This window comes from Pseudorca crassidens, chromosome 4 (genome assembly GCF_039906515.1).
Source record: "Pseudorca crassidens isolate mPseCra1 chromosome 4, mPseCra1.hap1, whole genome shotgun sequence".
Classification (NCBI taxonomy): Eukaryota; Metazoa; Chordata; class Mammalia; order Artiodactyla; family Delphinidae; genus Pseudorca; species Pseudorca crassidens.
Window position 1 is genome coordinate 119,128,657 of NC_090299.1, and position 16,962 is coordinate 119,145,618.

The window sequence follows — 16,962 nt, forward strand, 5'->3', positions numbered from 1 at the left end:
CTGGACTTGATTAACTATTTCCTTTCCCATATTAGGGAAGTTTTCAACTATAATCTCTTCAAATATTTTCTCAGTCCCTTTCTTTTTCTCTTCTTCTTCTGGAACCCCTATAATTCAAATGTTGGTGGGTTTAATGTTGTCCCAGAGGTCTCTGAGACTGTCCTGAGTTCTTTTCATTCTTTTTTCTTTATTCTGCTCTTCAGTAGTGATTTTCACTATTTTATCTTCCAGGTCACTTATCTGTTCTTCTGCCTCAGTTATTCTGCTATTGATCCCTTCTAGAGTAGTTTTAATTTCATTTATCGTGTTGTTCATTGTTGCTTGTTTCATCTTTAGTTCTTCTAGGTCCTTGTTAAATGTTCCTTGCATTTTGTCTATTCTATTTCCAAGATTTTGGATCATCTTTACTATCATTATTCTGAATTCTTTTTCAGGTATACTGCCTATTTCCTCTTCATTTGTTAGGTCTGGTGGGTTTTTATCTTGCTTCTTCATCTGCTGTGTGTTTTTCTGTCTTCTCATTTTGCTTATCTTACTGTGTTTGGGGTCTCCTTTTTGCAGGCTGCAGGTTCGTAGTTCCCATTGTTTTTGGTGTCTGTCCGCAGTGGCTAAAGTTGGTTCAGTGGGTTGTGTGTAGGCTTCCTGGTGGAGGGGACTAGTGCCTGTGTTCTGGTGGATGAGGCTGTACCTTTTCTTTCTGGTGGGCAGGTGCACATCTGGTGGTGTGTTTTGGGGTGTCTGTGGACTTATTATGATTTTAGGCAGCCTCTCTGGTAATGGGTGGGGTTGTGTTCCTGTCTTGCTAGTTGTTTGGCATAGGGTGTCCAGCACTGTAGCTTGCTGGTCGTTGAGTGAAGCTGGGTGCTGGTGTTAAGATGGAGGTCTCTGGGAGATTTTTGCTGTTTGATATTATGTGGAGCTGGGAGGTGTCTTGTGGACCAGTGTCCTGAAGTTGGCTCTCCTACCTCAGAGGCACAGCACTGACTCTTGGCTGAAGCACCAAGAGCCTTTCATCCACACGGCTCAGGATAAAAGGGAGAAAAAGTAGAAAGAAAGAGAGAGTGAGAGAGACAGAGAGAGGGGGAGAGAGAGAGAGAGAGAGAGAGAGGGAGGGAGGAAGGAAGGAAGGAAGGAAGGAAGGAAGGAAGGAAGGAAGGAAGGAAGGAAGGAAGGAAGGAAGGAAGGAAGGAAGGAAGGAAGGAAGGAAGGAAGGAAAGAAAAGAAAGGAAGAAAGAAAGAAAGAAAGAAAGAAAGAAGAAAGAAAGAAAGGAGGGAGGGAGGAAAGAAAGAAAAGATAAAATAAAGTTATTAAAATAAAATTAAGCAAAAAAAGTTTTTTAAGGAAAAAAATGAAAACAAAAAAACGGACAGATAGAACCCTAGGACAAATGGTGGAAGCAAAGCTATACAGACAAAATCTCACACAGAAGCATACACCTACACACTCACAAAAAGAAGAAAAGGGGAAAAAAATCATAAATCTTGCTCTCAAAGTCCACCTCCTCAATTTGGGATGATTCGTTGTCTATTCAGGTATTCCACAGATGCAGGGTACATCAAGTTGATTGTGGAGCTTTAATCCGCTGCTTCTGAGGCTGCAGGGAGAGATTTCCTTTTCTCTTCTTTGTTCTCACAGCTCCTGGGGCTCAGCTTTGGATTTTGCCCTGCCTCTGTGTGTAGGTCACCAGAGGGCATCTGTTCTTCCTCAGACAGGACGGGGTTAAAGGAGCCGCTGATTCGGGGGCTTTGGCTCACTCAGGCCGCGGGGAAGGGAGGGGCACGGAATGCGGGGCGAGCCTGCGGCCAGCGTGACATTGCTCCAGCCTGAGGCGCGCCGTGTGCTCTCCCGGGGAAGTTGTCCCTGGATCCTGGGACCCTGGCAGTGGCGGGCTGCACAGGCTCTCAGGAAGGGGTTGTGTGGATAGTGACCTGTGCTCGTACACAGGCTTCTTGTTGGCGGCAGCAGCAGCCTTAGCGTCTCATGCCTGTCTCTGTGGTCCGCGCTGATAGCCGCGGCTCGCGCCCGTCTCTGGAGCTCCTTTAAGCAGCGGTCTTAATCCCCTCTCCTCACGTACCAGGAAAAAAGAGGGAAGAAAAAGTCTCTTGCCTCTTCAGCAGATCCAGACTTTTCCCCGGACTCCCTCCAGGCTAGCCATGGCGCACGGCTAACCCCCTGCAGGCTGTGTTCATGCCACCAACCCCAGTCCTCTCTCTGCCCTCCGACCGAAGTCCGAGCCTCAGCTCCCAGCCCCGCCCACCCCGGCGTTTGAGCAGACAAGCCTCTCGGGCTGGTGAGTGCCGGTCGGCACCGATACTCTGTGTGGGAATCTCTCCACTTTGCCCTCCTCACCCCTGTTGCTGTGCTCTCCTCCGTGGCTCCGAAGCTTCCCCCTCCGCCACCCGCAGTCTCCGCCTGCAAAGGGGCTTCCTGGTGTGTGGAAACCTTTCCTCCACAGCTCCCTCCCCCTGGTGCAGGTCCCATCCCTATCCTTTTCTCTCTGTTTATTTTTTTCTTTTGCCCTACCCAGGTACGTGGGGACTTCCTTGCCTTTTGGAGGTCTGAGGTCTTCTGCCCGTGTTCATTAGGTGTTCTGTAGGAGTTGTTCCACGTGTAGATGTATTTCTGACGTATCTGTGGAGAGGAAGGTGATCTCCACGTCTTACTCTTCCGCCATCTTTCCCTCCTCTCCTGCTTATTTTAAATGATGGTAAAAAGCAAGGGAAGACAAGGCACGGGTGGTTAAGTGGTTAAGAATCCGCCTGCCAATGCAAGGGACACGGGTTCGAGCCCTGGTCCGGGAAGAGCCCACATCCCACGGAGCAACTAAGCCCGTGCGCCACAACTACTTAGCCTGCGCTCTAGAGCCCGTGAGCCACAACTACTGAAGCCTGTACGCCTAGAGCCTGTGCTCCGCAACAAGAGAAGGCACCGTGATGAGAAGCCCGCACATTGCAACTTAGACCCCACTCGCCGCAACTAGAGAAAGCCCGTGCGCAGCAACGAAGACCCAACGCAGCCACAAATAATTAAAAATAAAAAAGCAAGGGAAGGCTGACTTTTCATCCTTGTGAGAGTCACTCCATCCGTTCAATAGTTTGACTGCTCTGTGCAAAGTGACATGCTTCAGAATGTATGTTTGCATAAAGCATAAGTCAGGGTGCCCAGCTTCTGAACTGCATGTCTCTTCTCCATGCAAGTGACAGGTGACTTCAGTTCTGGTATTTTCCCATTCAAACAGCCACTGTCCCTGCCTTCAGTGGCCCTCTCTAACCTAGATGCTATTCTAAAGCCATCATTGTGGCTATACTGTTCAGACTGAGTTATTTCAAGCTTGACAGCATGGCATAAGCCAGCTTATGTTAGAGGACAACACTCCTCTTGTTTCATGATACATTCCCATCCCTTTAGCACAACAGACCTAGAAAGTGAAAATATGAAGTGGAGAGGAATGTGTGTTAAGCTACATGTGCTGTGTACTTTCCATAGTTTGTATTTTAAAAATCACCTTTCAAATTAGTCATTATCATGCTTTGCAGAACTGGATGGGCAAGCATACACACACCCTACTTACTTTACGATAGTTTTTCTGGGAAGAGTTAAACAATTCAGTTCATATACATCACCAGACTTGGTTCCAAAACACAAAGGCTGAGGATAAAAATTTGTTAAATAACAGTATCATTGTTTTGACAATGATAACATCAGATTAATCAAAATCTCCACATAGTAATCCTTTGAAAAACAATATTTGTTATAGCAACATATAGCAACATTTTAAAAGTTCTGATGCATGTTTAAATTTTAATCCCCCAATATATCAATTTCCCTCCTATCCAGTGTTTATCATGAAATTGAATAAACTATGTATCTCCTATCCTATATCTTACACCCCTTTAGCCACCCCAATTGATAACATAATTCCATTTACTATAGAGTACAATTACTGTGTACCAAAATGTCACTCACAGATGCATAGTCTGGCCTCTCCTCTTGTCTCCATTTGACTGAAGCAGTAAATCAACCATGAGCAGGCCCATCCATCATGCTACTGTTTTGTATTCAGGCATCTGTGTGTGTGCTATGTATGTATACACATATGTATGATCATTTTACAGCCATGTCAGGAGAGCAAAATGCATTGTTAGGTAAATGCATTGTGCTAAGGCATAAGAGGTTAGGGAAATTTCACATACGTACATTCTCTCCACTTTTAAAAGAATGATATCCTGTTGCATTAAAGCAAAACTTGTAAGTTCTTACTTTAAACCATTAAATGTTTAGTTCTACTACCCTAATTTCCTGAAGCCACATCTTTGTTTACTTACCATCCCTTAAGTTAGTCCCTGGCTAGTTTCCTTCCTTAAGCTCAATTTCTTCACTGCTTTTAATGTGCATGGTGCTCTCATTTCAGCAGAGCCCCAGGAGCCTAGGGGCACCTGAGACCCATTCTTCTAAAATTTTACAACTCTCTACAGGCATATTTACAAAGTGTTACCTTAAAATACGAAGGAGCCACCAGACAGTCCATTTGTGTGCAATTCATTAAAAGGAATTTACATTCATTCCACTAGTAAGAATTATTTACTCCTCTGGCTCTGGTTTGAAAGGATGTGGTAAGTTTGAGTCAACAAAACTGTTTCTGGCCTTTTTCTCCCTATCTTCATAGGCATTAGCCACTCCACAGGTGTCAACCTTTATGCCAAAAGATGTGAGTATATAAAGTGGATGAGATCTGAAGCACAAAAACTTGGTGTTTTTGCACCTCCAGGATTAAGTAAAAGCCACAGCCGACCAACCAGGTCCTGAGGGTTATTAATAGGGGTAATTAGGAAGACTTTTTTTTTTTTTTTTTTTTGTGGTACGTGGGCCTCTCACTGTTGTGGCCTCTCCCGTTGCGGAGCACAGGCTCCAGACGCGCAGGCTCAGCGGCCATGGCTCACAGGCCCAGCTGCTCCGCGGCATGTGGGATCTTCCCGGACCGGGGCACGAACCCGTGTCCCCTGCATAGGCAGGCAGACTCTCAACCACTGCACCACCAGGGAAGCCCAGGAAAACATTTTGAACCTGGTCCTCAAATTGCACTCAGCGTGCTAAACAATATAGGCACAACATGAATGAATGTAAATTTTAACATGCTTTAGGCTTGTTATAAATGCCCTTTTCCCAAGTGTAATGTGAGGAACGCACCACTAGAGAGCAGCCATTTCCTTTAGGGAGAAAATGCTATTAAAAAAAAAAAAAAAAACACCACCAAAAAACCCACATTGGTTTAACCACTATGAGATACCACTTCACATCCCAGAGAATTGCTATAATCAAAGAGAAAGACAACACAAAGTGCTGGAGAAGATGATGAGAAAGCAGAAACCTCATACAGTACTGATAGGAATATAATAACATAGTACAGCCCCTGTGGATAACATTTTGGTAGTTTCTTAAAAGAAACAGCAATTCCACTTGTATGAACTCACCGAAGATAAATGAAAACATATTCACATTAAGACATGTTTATGGATATTCATGGCAGCATTTTTCATAACAGCCCCAAACTAGAAGCAATTCAGATGATCAACTGGTAAATGGATAAACAAAATGTGGTATATGCATAAGATGAACTACTATTCAGTATTAAAAATGTTACAGTATGGATGAAATGAACCTCAAAAACATTATGCTAAGTGAAACAAGCAGGTGCAAAACACTATATAGAGTTTGATTTCACTTACATGATATACCCAGAAAAAGCAAAGTTATGGGCAGAAACCATATCAATGATTACCTTGAGCAAGAGGCAGGGAGGAAAGGAGGGGAGAAGTGGAGATTAACTCCAAGAAGGGCTCATGAAAATTTTGGGAGCATGATGCAAATGAACTAAATCTGGATTATGGTGATGTTGGCACAACTCTAAGTTTACTAAATCATGGATTATAAACCCAGTGGGTCAATTTGTATCATATGAATTATAATTCAATAAAGCTGACTCCCAAGAAAACACACTGATTCGGTACTGCATTAAAACAGGGATTGAGAAATGAAACAAGTAGGAGGAAAACCAGACAACTGTGTTAGAAGGTAGTACAAATAGCCACTGTGTCACTCAGTCCTGAACTCTGGTCTCCAGACAAGAATAAAGATACTTGTTTGCAGACGAATAGGAGGAAATCAGGGAATTTATGGTCAGGTAAGACCTTTATAACTTTTGGCCAAAGGCCAAAACAGAAACATTTTTTTTTTAAACAAAAGAAAGGTTGCAAAGTTTCAGGCAGAATGCAGTTATTTTCTGAATCTACATCAGTACTTTAGTCATCTTTATGAAGGAATTTATAACATCAATGTGCTAAGGGAGTGGTATATATAAAATAACTGATATTTGAGACATTCAGAGCAAAGAGGCACCACGTGACAGACACAGCTATGCCAAGGAATCTTACATTTTATGAATTATGAACTCCCAGTTTAAATTTAAGAAGAAACTTCAGGCATGACAAATACATGGGACCAAAAAGCTTCTTCTGTTAAGGTCTACAAAGATATTCAACAAATAAGTTTTACTAGAGAGATCTAGTAGTATATAAGGTAAGTAAATATCTATTAAGACAAAACTATGCCCTTTTGGGCGCTCTACAGATGGTAGTGGCACCTTTTTGCTTGTGGGGGTTATGAAAGACTACATAGTCTGAAGGGCTCTCCTACTACTGTTAGTTCTTAAATTATAAACATAATTTTAACTGCTTTACTGGCTTCTCAGGAAAGCAGGGAAACCGCCGAGGCCAATATATAAGTGGGAACCTGAGCAGGAGTGTAAGTAAACAGAAAAGCCACAGTTGCCCCAAGGACAATTGCCAGTATCAGCGCTGGGAGACCACTGAACCCACAGTAAGGGGAGGAGCTGAACCTGAGCACCTCACATTAGGCCAAGAGCCAAGAACAGAGCAAAAATGACCCAGGGTGGACTTGCGGACCTGGGGAGGGGGAAGGGTAAGCTGGGACGAAGTGAGAGAGTAGCATGGACTTATATACGCAACCAAATGTAAAATAGCTAGCTAGTGGGAAGCAGCCGCATAGCACAGGGAGATCAGCTCGGTGCTTTTGTGACCACCTAGAGGGGTGGGATAGGGAGGGTGGGAGGGAGACGCAAGAGGGAGGAGATATGGGGATATATGTATATGTATAGCTGATTCACTTTGTTATAAAGCAGAAATTAACACAACATTGTAAAGCAATTATACTCCAATAAAGACGTTAAAAAAAAAAAGTCCCAGGGGCAGTTCCTGGCCTAGAGGAGCAAATGTAAAACCTCAGAACATGCCCAATTTGGAACCTCTGGATTTCCACAGGTTCAGTTAAGGGTACGTTTACAAAATAAAATCACCAAACAGGAAAGAATGGCACCATAAGGAAAATTGCAGAGACGATAAACAGATTTAGACCCCCAAAAGACTTCAGATACTGGATTTATCAGCCATAGGATATAGAATTAAACATGTATAAACTGCCCAAAGAAAAAGATACAAACAAAAGAAAAAGAAGAATAAGAATCCATCAAAATTACCAAGCATATCTAAAAAAGAACAGGGCTTCCCTGGTGGCGCAGTGGTTGAGAGTCCACCTGCCAATGCAGGGGACACGGGTTCGTGCCCCGGTCTGGGAAGATCCCACATGCCGCGGAGCGGCTGGGCCCGTGAGCCATGGCCGCTGAGCCTGCGCGTCCGGAGCCTGTGCTCCACAACGGGAGAGGCCACAACAGTGAGGCCCGCATACCGCCAAAAAAACAAAAACAAAAAACAAAAAAGAACAAAGGACTTTTGGAAATGAAAAACATAGTAATTAAAATTAAAAACTCAATGTTCTTTACAAAAGATTACACAGAGCCGAAGTGAAAATTAGTAAATAGGAAGAGAGTTTCAAATCCCAGAAAAAGAGGACAGAAGTAATATTCAAAGAGTCCATGAAATAAATTTTTAGATCAGAAAGATACACATCACAAATATAAGAAGCACAATGTATACTAGCAGGACAAATACAAAGACACATCTAGATACATTATAGTGAAACTACAGAACAGATGAGATCTTAAAAGCAGAAGAGAGGGCTTCCCTGGTGGCGCAGTGGTTGAGAGTCCGCCTGCCGATGCAGGGGACACGGGTTTGTGCCCCGGTCTGGGAAGATCCCACATGCCACGGAGCGGCTGGGCCCGTGAGCCATGGCCGCTGAGCCTGCGCATCCGGAGCCTGTGCTCCGCAACCGGAGAGGCCACAGCAGTGAGAAGCCCGCGTACCGCAAAAAAAAAAAAAAGCAGAAGAGAAAAAGGAGATCTGTAGGAAGGAAAGACTGCAGCTGTACTGAAGTACAAAGGAAAACGGATGACAGTGGAATAACAACTTCAAAACACCAAGAGAAAACCAACTAGACTTGTATCCTAGTACAACTATCAGGAATAACAGTACATGTATTTACTGAGTGTAAACCTTAAGTGTTCTCACCACACACACAAAGGTAGGTAACTGTGAGGTAATGGATGTGTTAATTAACCTGCATAACAATATGCATATGTCAAATCATCAAAATATATACAATTTTGTCAATTACACTTCAATAAAGCTGAAAAAATTAAAAATGACAGTAAAATAAGGACATTTTTCAGATGAACCAAAACTGAGATTATTTAAACAGAATTTCCCTCATATAACTTCTAGAAATACATCCTTTAGCAAAAAATTAGTTCAGAAGGAATGTCTGAGATACACAAAAGAAATACGATCAAAGTAAACCCAAATAAATATTTAATAATGTTTAAATGTGGGTGGGAAAATAACTGAAATACTGAACAAAGGTTGGAAAGAAAGGTGATGAATTTTAGTGTTCTAAGGTCCTCATTGTTCAGAAAGACATTAAACACACTGATTAACTTTAGATTAACTACGCCATAAAAATTCCAAGGTTAACCGCTAAAAGAAGGAGGTGGAGGGGAAACACAAAAAACCTTCATTTAAAAAAACTTCCTGGACAAATGTGGTAAAATTTCTGGCCAGTTAATCCTCACCCCTCCAAAAACATAAACCAGCCAGGGTAAGTAGGATAACAAAAATTTTAAAACAATATCCTAATCAAACTAGGTGTTTCAGGAACCCCACAATTTGAGCAGATATAAGACCTGCACAATATTAATAACTGAGCAGGGGGGAAGCAAGCAGTATGTGAATCACAAGAGAGCCAAAGGCACTCACTGAGATATTTGGAGGACCAACTCCAGAACAGCACTGAAACTGGAAGGTGTTTCTGCCTTCTCCAATAGCAAGAGAGAACAAAGGGTCTGAGGCAGGTCTGAAATGGCTGGGCCTCGTGAACTCTTCAAAACTAACCAATACAAGTTCCAGTCCAGGATAAAGCCCCTACGAACAGACAGAATCAAATACATACCTGAAAATACACTACTTAAAAACAAAACGTTCAATTTTTTAAAATTAGCATAAATGTACATCAGAAAACCTCAACATACACACACACACACACACACACAGAAAACTAATCACAATATGGAATGGCAACACACTTCTGTCTATTGATAGGTCAAACAACCAAAAAAAAAACACAGCAATATGTAGAAGCCTGAGAACACAATTAGCTAGTTTGGTATGATGTACAAATACAGAAACTGCATTACAACATTAGTCAGGCTTTTCAAGAATACACAAATAACAAATTTTAACATAACAGGCAATAAAACAGGTCTCAATACATTTCCATGAAGTGGAGTCCAACAGATCATGGTCAGACCAAAGTAAAGAAAAAAACATACTTGGTAATTTAAAAATATACTTCTAAACTCACAGATCAAAAGAAAACATGGAATGAACATTTACAAAATGTTTAGAAGTGAACATTAATGAAAACAGTGCAAATAAAACTTGTGGGATCCAGCAAATGATATTTTAAAAAGTAAATCTTACCAAAATGGACTTAAAACAAAAATCCTAAAAGGTCATATAACCAATAAGATATTGAATTGGCAGTTAATTTTTCCTCAAAAGGTGGTAGGTTCAGGTGGTTTTACAAGTAAGTTCTATTAAATATTTGAGAAATGGATTATTTCAATGTTAAATAATTCAGAGAATAGAAAAGAGAGAATACTTTGTAATTCATCCTATGTGTCACTCAGCTCTTGGTTAGACAGACTGACCAATGGAATAGAATAGAAAGTCCCAGATGTTTACTTACATGGAAATTGGCCATGTAGATAAAGTTCAGAGGTAAGCATGGATTAGTCACTAAACAGTGTGAAGAAAACTGGCTATCCACACAGTAAAAAAATAAATTTTTTCTCTCTCACACATACACAAATCAATTCCAGGTGGACTAAAGACTATGTATGAGAGATTTTCTTTCAGAATAGACAATAAATTTCTTAAGACACAAAAAAGAACATGTGAATACATTAAAGTTAAGAAGTTTTCTTTATCAAAAAACAAAGTGAAGGGCTTCCCTGGTGGCGCACTGGTTGAGGGTCCGCCTCCTGATGCAGGGGACACGGGTTTGTGCCCCGGTCTGGGAAGATCCCACATGCGGCGGAGCGGCTGGGCCCGTGGGCCATGGCCGCTGAGCCTGCGTGTCCGGAGCCTGTGCTCTACAACGGGAGAGGCCACAGCAGTGAGGCCCACGTACCGCAAAAAAAATAAAAATAAAAAATAACCAAGTGAAAAGCCATAAACTAGAAGATATGTGCAATAAAAATAAATGGAAATATTAGTATCCTATTATGAAGAACTCATGTAAATGAGAAAAAAAAAGATAAAATGGAAAAAGGACATCAAGAAGCATTTCACAGGAGAAACTGGAAAGACTAATAACCATGGAAACATGTTCAGCTCAACAATCAAGAAAATGCAAATTAAAGCCACAATAAAATATCATCTTACACCTAACAGATTGGTAAGAATCAGGTCTTACAATAGAAAGTAAATAATAAACCATAATGTAAACTCACACAACAATTTTGGAAAATAATTTCACATTACCTTATAAAACTGTTATGAAGCTGATCAAGCATATGTCTTACAACCAACTCTGCTTTTAGGTTTATACTCTAAAGAAACTTGCACATGTGTACCAAGAAACTGTATACAAGTGTTCATTTTAGCACTGTAAAAGCAAAAATATGGAAAACTATACCCAACATAAATTATAAAAATGAACCTGTTGAATGAAAAGATCAAATTACTAAGACTACATACAGAATACTATATTTTATAAAGCTCACCAACAAAAGTAAACAATATGTGGCTTTGGTATATTTGTATAAAAACAAAAGAAAAAAAGCAAAGGAATGAATGATTGGTTCAGGACAGTACTCACCTCTGGGGAGAAGGGGAGGCTGGGGACTGGAATAGAGAAGGAACACAAAGGCAGAGTCAATACTACCAGAAATGTTCTAGTTCTTAATTAGGGAGTGAATACATAGGTGTTTTATTACTGTGCTTAATAACTTCAATGTTACATATATTTTTGTATATGTATCAAATATTACATAGAGAAATATAGTGATCAGTGGTTACCAGAGGCAATGTAGCGGGTGGGAGAAATAGGTAAAGGAGGTCAAAAGGTACAAATTTCCAGTTATAAAATAAATAAGTCCTGGGGATGTAACATACACCATTGTGACTATAGTTAATAGAACTGTATTGCATATCTGAAAGTGCTAAGAGAGATCTTAAAACTCATCACAAGAAAAAAACCTGTAACTATGTGTAATGATGGATTCTTGTGGTGACCATTTCACAATACATACATGTATTGAATCATTGCGCACCTAAAACTTATGTCAATTATATCTCAATAAATGGAAAGTGACCAAAAAAGAGAAATGGTGACCATAAATACTTTCATACTGCTACAAAGAAACTATGAAAAAGAAAATCACCTTTCCTTAAATATAGATCTACAGATATTTGAGAAAGCAGAGGCATAGGTGGTTAGGTAGAACACTGGAATTTTTCAGTCACAAAGAATATTGGTCAACCAGTGATTAGTTGTGGATCTTGGACAAGTTATTGTATTTGAATCTAATCTTTAACTCTCTGGTGGTCCAGTGGTCAGGACTCCATGCTTCCACTGCAGGGCACACGGGTTCAAACCCTAATCAGGGAACTAAGATCCCGCATGCTGTGGGGCTTGGGACTGTAAAGATTAGAAGATTATTATAAAGTGACTGGTGGGACTTTCCTGGTGGCACAGTGGTTAAGAATCCGCCTGCCAATGCAGGGGACACGGGTTTGAGCCCTGGTCCGGGAAGATCCCACATGCCGCGGAGCAACTAAGCCCGTGTGCCACAACTACTGAAGCTCGCTCGCCTAGAGCCCGTGCTCCTCAACAAGAGAAGCCACTGCAATGAGAAGCCACCGCTCACCAGAACTAGAGAAAGCCTGTGCACAGCAATAAAGACCCAACACAGCCATTAATCAATCAGTCAATCAATCGACTGGTGAAGACTATACATTAAACAAATTGTAGTTATTAATACTCCCCATGACTACTACCCAAATTTAAGAAACTCCTTATGGTTCAGATGGACTAAATTCAGCCACAACCAATAAGATAATGGAAAAATGACTTGTTAAAACAAAAACCACCAGAATTTTTGCATTTAAATAGTTTCCTTTCAAAGACCCCCCCTTTTTTTCATACCTATGACTCATGTATTTTGCAACTAGAAGTCTGTACCTCATAATCTCCCTCACCTATTTCTCTCCCCTCTCCCCATCCTCCTCTCTGGCAACCACCTGTTTATTCTCTGTATCTATAACTCTGTTTCTGTTATGTTCATGCGTTTTGTTTTTTTTAGATTCCACATATAACTGAAATCGTACAGTATTTGACTTTCTAAAGATGATATAGACTTCTTTCACTGAAGTTACTACTGCTCAGGGTAATTTTAGAAATCTTCCATTGGAACTGTTTACTTTTGAAAATTTTTTTTCCAGTAGAGGAAAACCTAATTCTTTGAGGGTAGATTTAACCTGTGATAGTCATAAAATATTTTGAATCAAGTCTGATGAATAAACTACATAGGGCCATTATTAAGATTCTGGTCCAAATTAACATATAACTACGATGAGACTAATTCTCTTGGATGACTTACAAATGGATGTTCAGGTTGTTTTCAAAGAGAAGTTTCAGAAAAGTTTTTAGCAATGGCAAGTAGAAAAACATAATTATAGCTTCATGAGGTTACTAATTGGAAGGACAACATCTTAATGCATAAAGAATCTTATTTCTATATAGTACAAGTCTACAATTGCTGAAGAGACAATTGCTCAAATCAGTTGCCTTTAACCTTTAATTTTTGTACAGGTTAACAAAAATCTTCCTATTTTCAGTTAAACATAAAGATCTTTTCTTTGAGGAGAAAAATATTCCAGCAACTACTAAATCAATTTTGTATTTGAAGGATCAAGAATAAACAATTACATAGTTTTGAAAAGATTCTATAAAAGCAATCAAACAATGAAAAGCAAAGTTATGAACACTACATAGGAAGAAGTTCCTACTTATAATAGGTACATGCAACATATTTTGAATCAATAAATAGCAACTTTCTGATCTCAGTACTTGGTAGTATATATGATAATTTATTATTTTGATTTGCTGGAATACTACTACACTAATACATGGTTTTAAGAAAATATTATAGAGAAGTTTTATTGCCACTTGTTTACTCCACATAAAGGAGAAAAAGAGACAGACTCAATGACACCCCAATATAATTTCTTTAGAAGTCTGATACAAGAAACCACAGAAAACATTCTTAACCAATAAGACATGAATTAGATTCTAAATGCATTTTCTATGATATAAGACATGGAGAAAAAAGGAACAAAACACTCAAGTGTACCATTTGCAAGAGTAGTTTCTGCAATTTCAGCAATCTCTTATCTAGGCATTTAACAGCACTGTAAGTTTAAAATGCATTTAGGAATTAAGAGAATGAATAATACTCCTTAGAGTACACAGTTTATTCAAACATTTAAAAATAAATTAGTTACACAGAATATAGTGAAATTAGTCAAAAACAGTATCAAGTAATTTGTTTTTAAAGTGGCAGTACAACACAGTAAAAGCAGTGGCTTTAATAACTATTCGGGAGAATCACACAGAAGCAACTAGAAATACTTTTCAAAGAAATATGCAAATTTTTACTTTTTCTTTTTTCCATTTATAATTTAGAATTTTAGCTCTACTTTATGTCTTTTTGGTAGGTGATCTTAACATCTGAGGTTAAAGGGACAGGCCTCACAATTAAGTAGCCATCTTCTTTGAATATTTCATCCTTCTGTTCCTGTGAATATAATCACCTTTCAGTTGCATGATTCCTTCAGCCTGATTCACATTTCATATCTCAAAGAATATGTTTCTAATAAAGAGACGGTGCATATTGACTCTACTATTAATTTTTCAAACCATTGTCAGGTCCTTCAAGGCTGTGCTTCTGACTACCCACACATGATGTAACAGCCAGCCACATATTCCATTTACTTCACTTTACTTCCCTTATGAGTAGTTCATATTTTATGGGTAGCTAGGGTACCAACTTAGTAATGTTAGATGACTACTGTATAGATAAAACCAGTAATGGAAATGTAACACCTTCATGTTCCTAAATGCTATACACATGACAAAGGCAGAAATATGTTAAAGAAAAAAACATTTTAAATGATCTTAGAAAGAATAAAAGATCCCCTCCCCCACAAAAATACATGTAACACACTAGTAACCATACCTAGACAAGCATTATAATACAAGAACTCCATTAGACATAAGAAATAGCTGAAGCCAGGTTTTGAGCCTTATCCTCCACATCCAGCCAGTTGTAGCCAGTCCACTGAGTGCTACGGAGTTAAATGCTTTTGGGATTGACTGAAATACGGTTACAATTGTACAAGAGAACACTGGTTCAGATCCAGCAATGACTTATGGACTTGCCCACAGGCTGACAGCAAAAAACTGGGACATTTAAATCTGCTTCACGATAGACCTTTATCTGCTAGCTGAGCCCACTTACAATTTTTTCTTCTTATTTTTTTGATCTAATATATCCAAGGCACTGGCTTTTGGAATGTGGCCTTCTGCCTTACTGTACTGACAAGCCTAGGTTGCCATTTAATAAGGACCATCACAGCTACTAGGCAATGAGCTTCAGGGCTGGACAGACGGAGTAGTGTTCTTCATTGCCGCAGCTTCCTTGTGAACAAGATGACTGACAGCAGTAAACTATACTAAATTCTAAGGCATGACTAAAGGAAAATTTAGGAAGGCCTAAAAGAGAGGTACCAAACTTGCACTGCAAATACAAAATATAATATTTTAATATTCTTCATAAATATTTATAAAAATATACACATATAACAAATAAGCCACTTTATAATGCTGCTAAAACCATGAAGAGCTGTTAGATCAGTAGATATATCAATATCCTGGGCTTTAAAGTAATCTAAAGAAATATTTTCAATTAAAGTTCAATAAATATACTGGAGAGAATTAAATATAACAGGAAAAACAGTTTCAATCTTTCTGTTTTTACAATATCTTTTATTGGTAATGATGGACTTGAAGTATTCAACAGTTCAACTACAATCTATAAAGGGTTTTTGTAAAAATGCATTCATTTACTGAAAATAAATAAATCCAGACTCTGTACAGTTTAGAAAAACTATGATGGTGGCAAATAACAAAATAGAAAGATAATAAATCTTGGGTTCAAAATGAAATGACTAAATCAAAGAAGAGTGTTAAACATATTTTTGGAGTCTCCTCATTAGGGAGTCATGTAATGGACACCATTCCCTCTCACGGCTCTCAAATGGGCACTAGAATAATGTCGAATTTAAAGCCTTCTCCTCTAATATCCCCTCTGGTTCAATTTTTGATTATGAAACAAATCCTTTCGGCATGCAATGAAAAAATAAAACTGCAGATTCGTTCAGAGGGAATTAGTTCAGTTAGATCTTTTGGTGTCCTAACAATTCAAACTGAAATTAAGGGCTTCCCACAGCATTCCTATAAGCTTCTGAAAACACAACTAAAGGGCACTCAGAAAGATGAAACATTTTTCCTATTTCTGTAATAGCCAAGGAATTGAAAACTCAACACCTAGAAAAAGCAAGGCATAAATTCATCAGCACCAAGTAGAAAAGATCTTCAAATGGAGCAGGTCTGTTATGTGTCCTGATATCCTTGTGTTGATGAATAGGTTCCAATCTCCCCTCTAGGAAAAATCCACTGCCTAAGGTTAACACCTTTAGGCAAAAGCTCAGCAAATGACTTCATTTTACATTTTGATTCATACACACTTTTTAAAAAAAGGAATTTCAAGGTTTTGGCACTCCTTTAAACACATTTTTTTTGGAGGAGAGATGGTTTCAGGTTAGAGTGTCTTCCTTCCCTACTTCATTATTTGTTAAAGTGGGAAGTATGAACTTTATTACTAGTAGTTTCAGCTACCATTTCAAAAGTTGCACTTAGTCACAATACAACAGTTTACATTTAAATGAGACTCTAGTAGTAGTTAAAATTGTTCAAAGGTGGCCATTACAAAATACTGGTAGTCTTTCTTGCCTATCAGATGTTATTAAATTGTTGGTGGCTGGAGTTCAAGTCACATACAGTCAACCACATTACTGGATCCATGACCTACATCTCGAATTTGGCTAGTTAAACAGGCACACACAGCTACACCTGCTCCAGCTCTGCAGTGAGACACAGATCCAACAAGCTCCCACCTGAAAAGATAGAGGAGAAAGGATGTTATCTTAAAACAAATCATGATTTACTTTACTCAAAAGACAAAACAAAAAAATCCCTATTATGGGACTGGTTTTGAAAGATAGTAAGCTATCCCCAAAGTTTTCTATTAACTACATGTAGCAGCATTTTAGCACTCCGGAATAATCTGTTACTGGAAGATCCCA

The 16,962-nt window shown here is 39.3% G+C and overlaps 1 protein-coding gene across 7 annotated transcripts in view; it reads right to left on the reverse strand.

Annotated features, from left to right (window-relative positions):
* Nucleotides 1-13,995: 13,995 nt before the first annotated feature.
* KLHL8 (kelch like family member 8) overlaps nt 13,996-16,962 on the reverse strand; it is a 56,295-nt gene continuing 53,328 nt past the window's right edge. For all 7 annotated transcript variants that reach the window (XM_067736559.1, XM_067736555.1, XM_067736560.1 and 4 more), the window contains one exon: nt 13,996-16,773. In XM_067736559.1, coding sequence (XP_067592660.1) covers nt 16,650-16,773 — 124 coding nt within the window. In that variant the 3' untranslated portion in view covers nt 13,996-16,649. The remainder of the gene's footprint in view (nt 16,774-16,962) is intronic.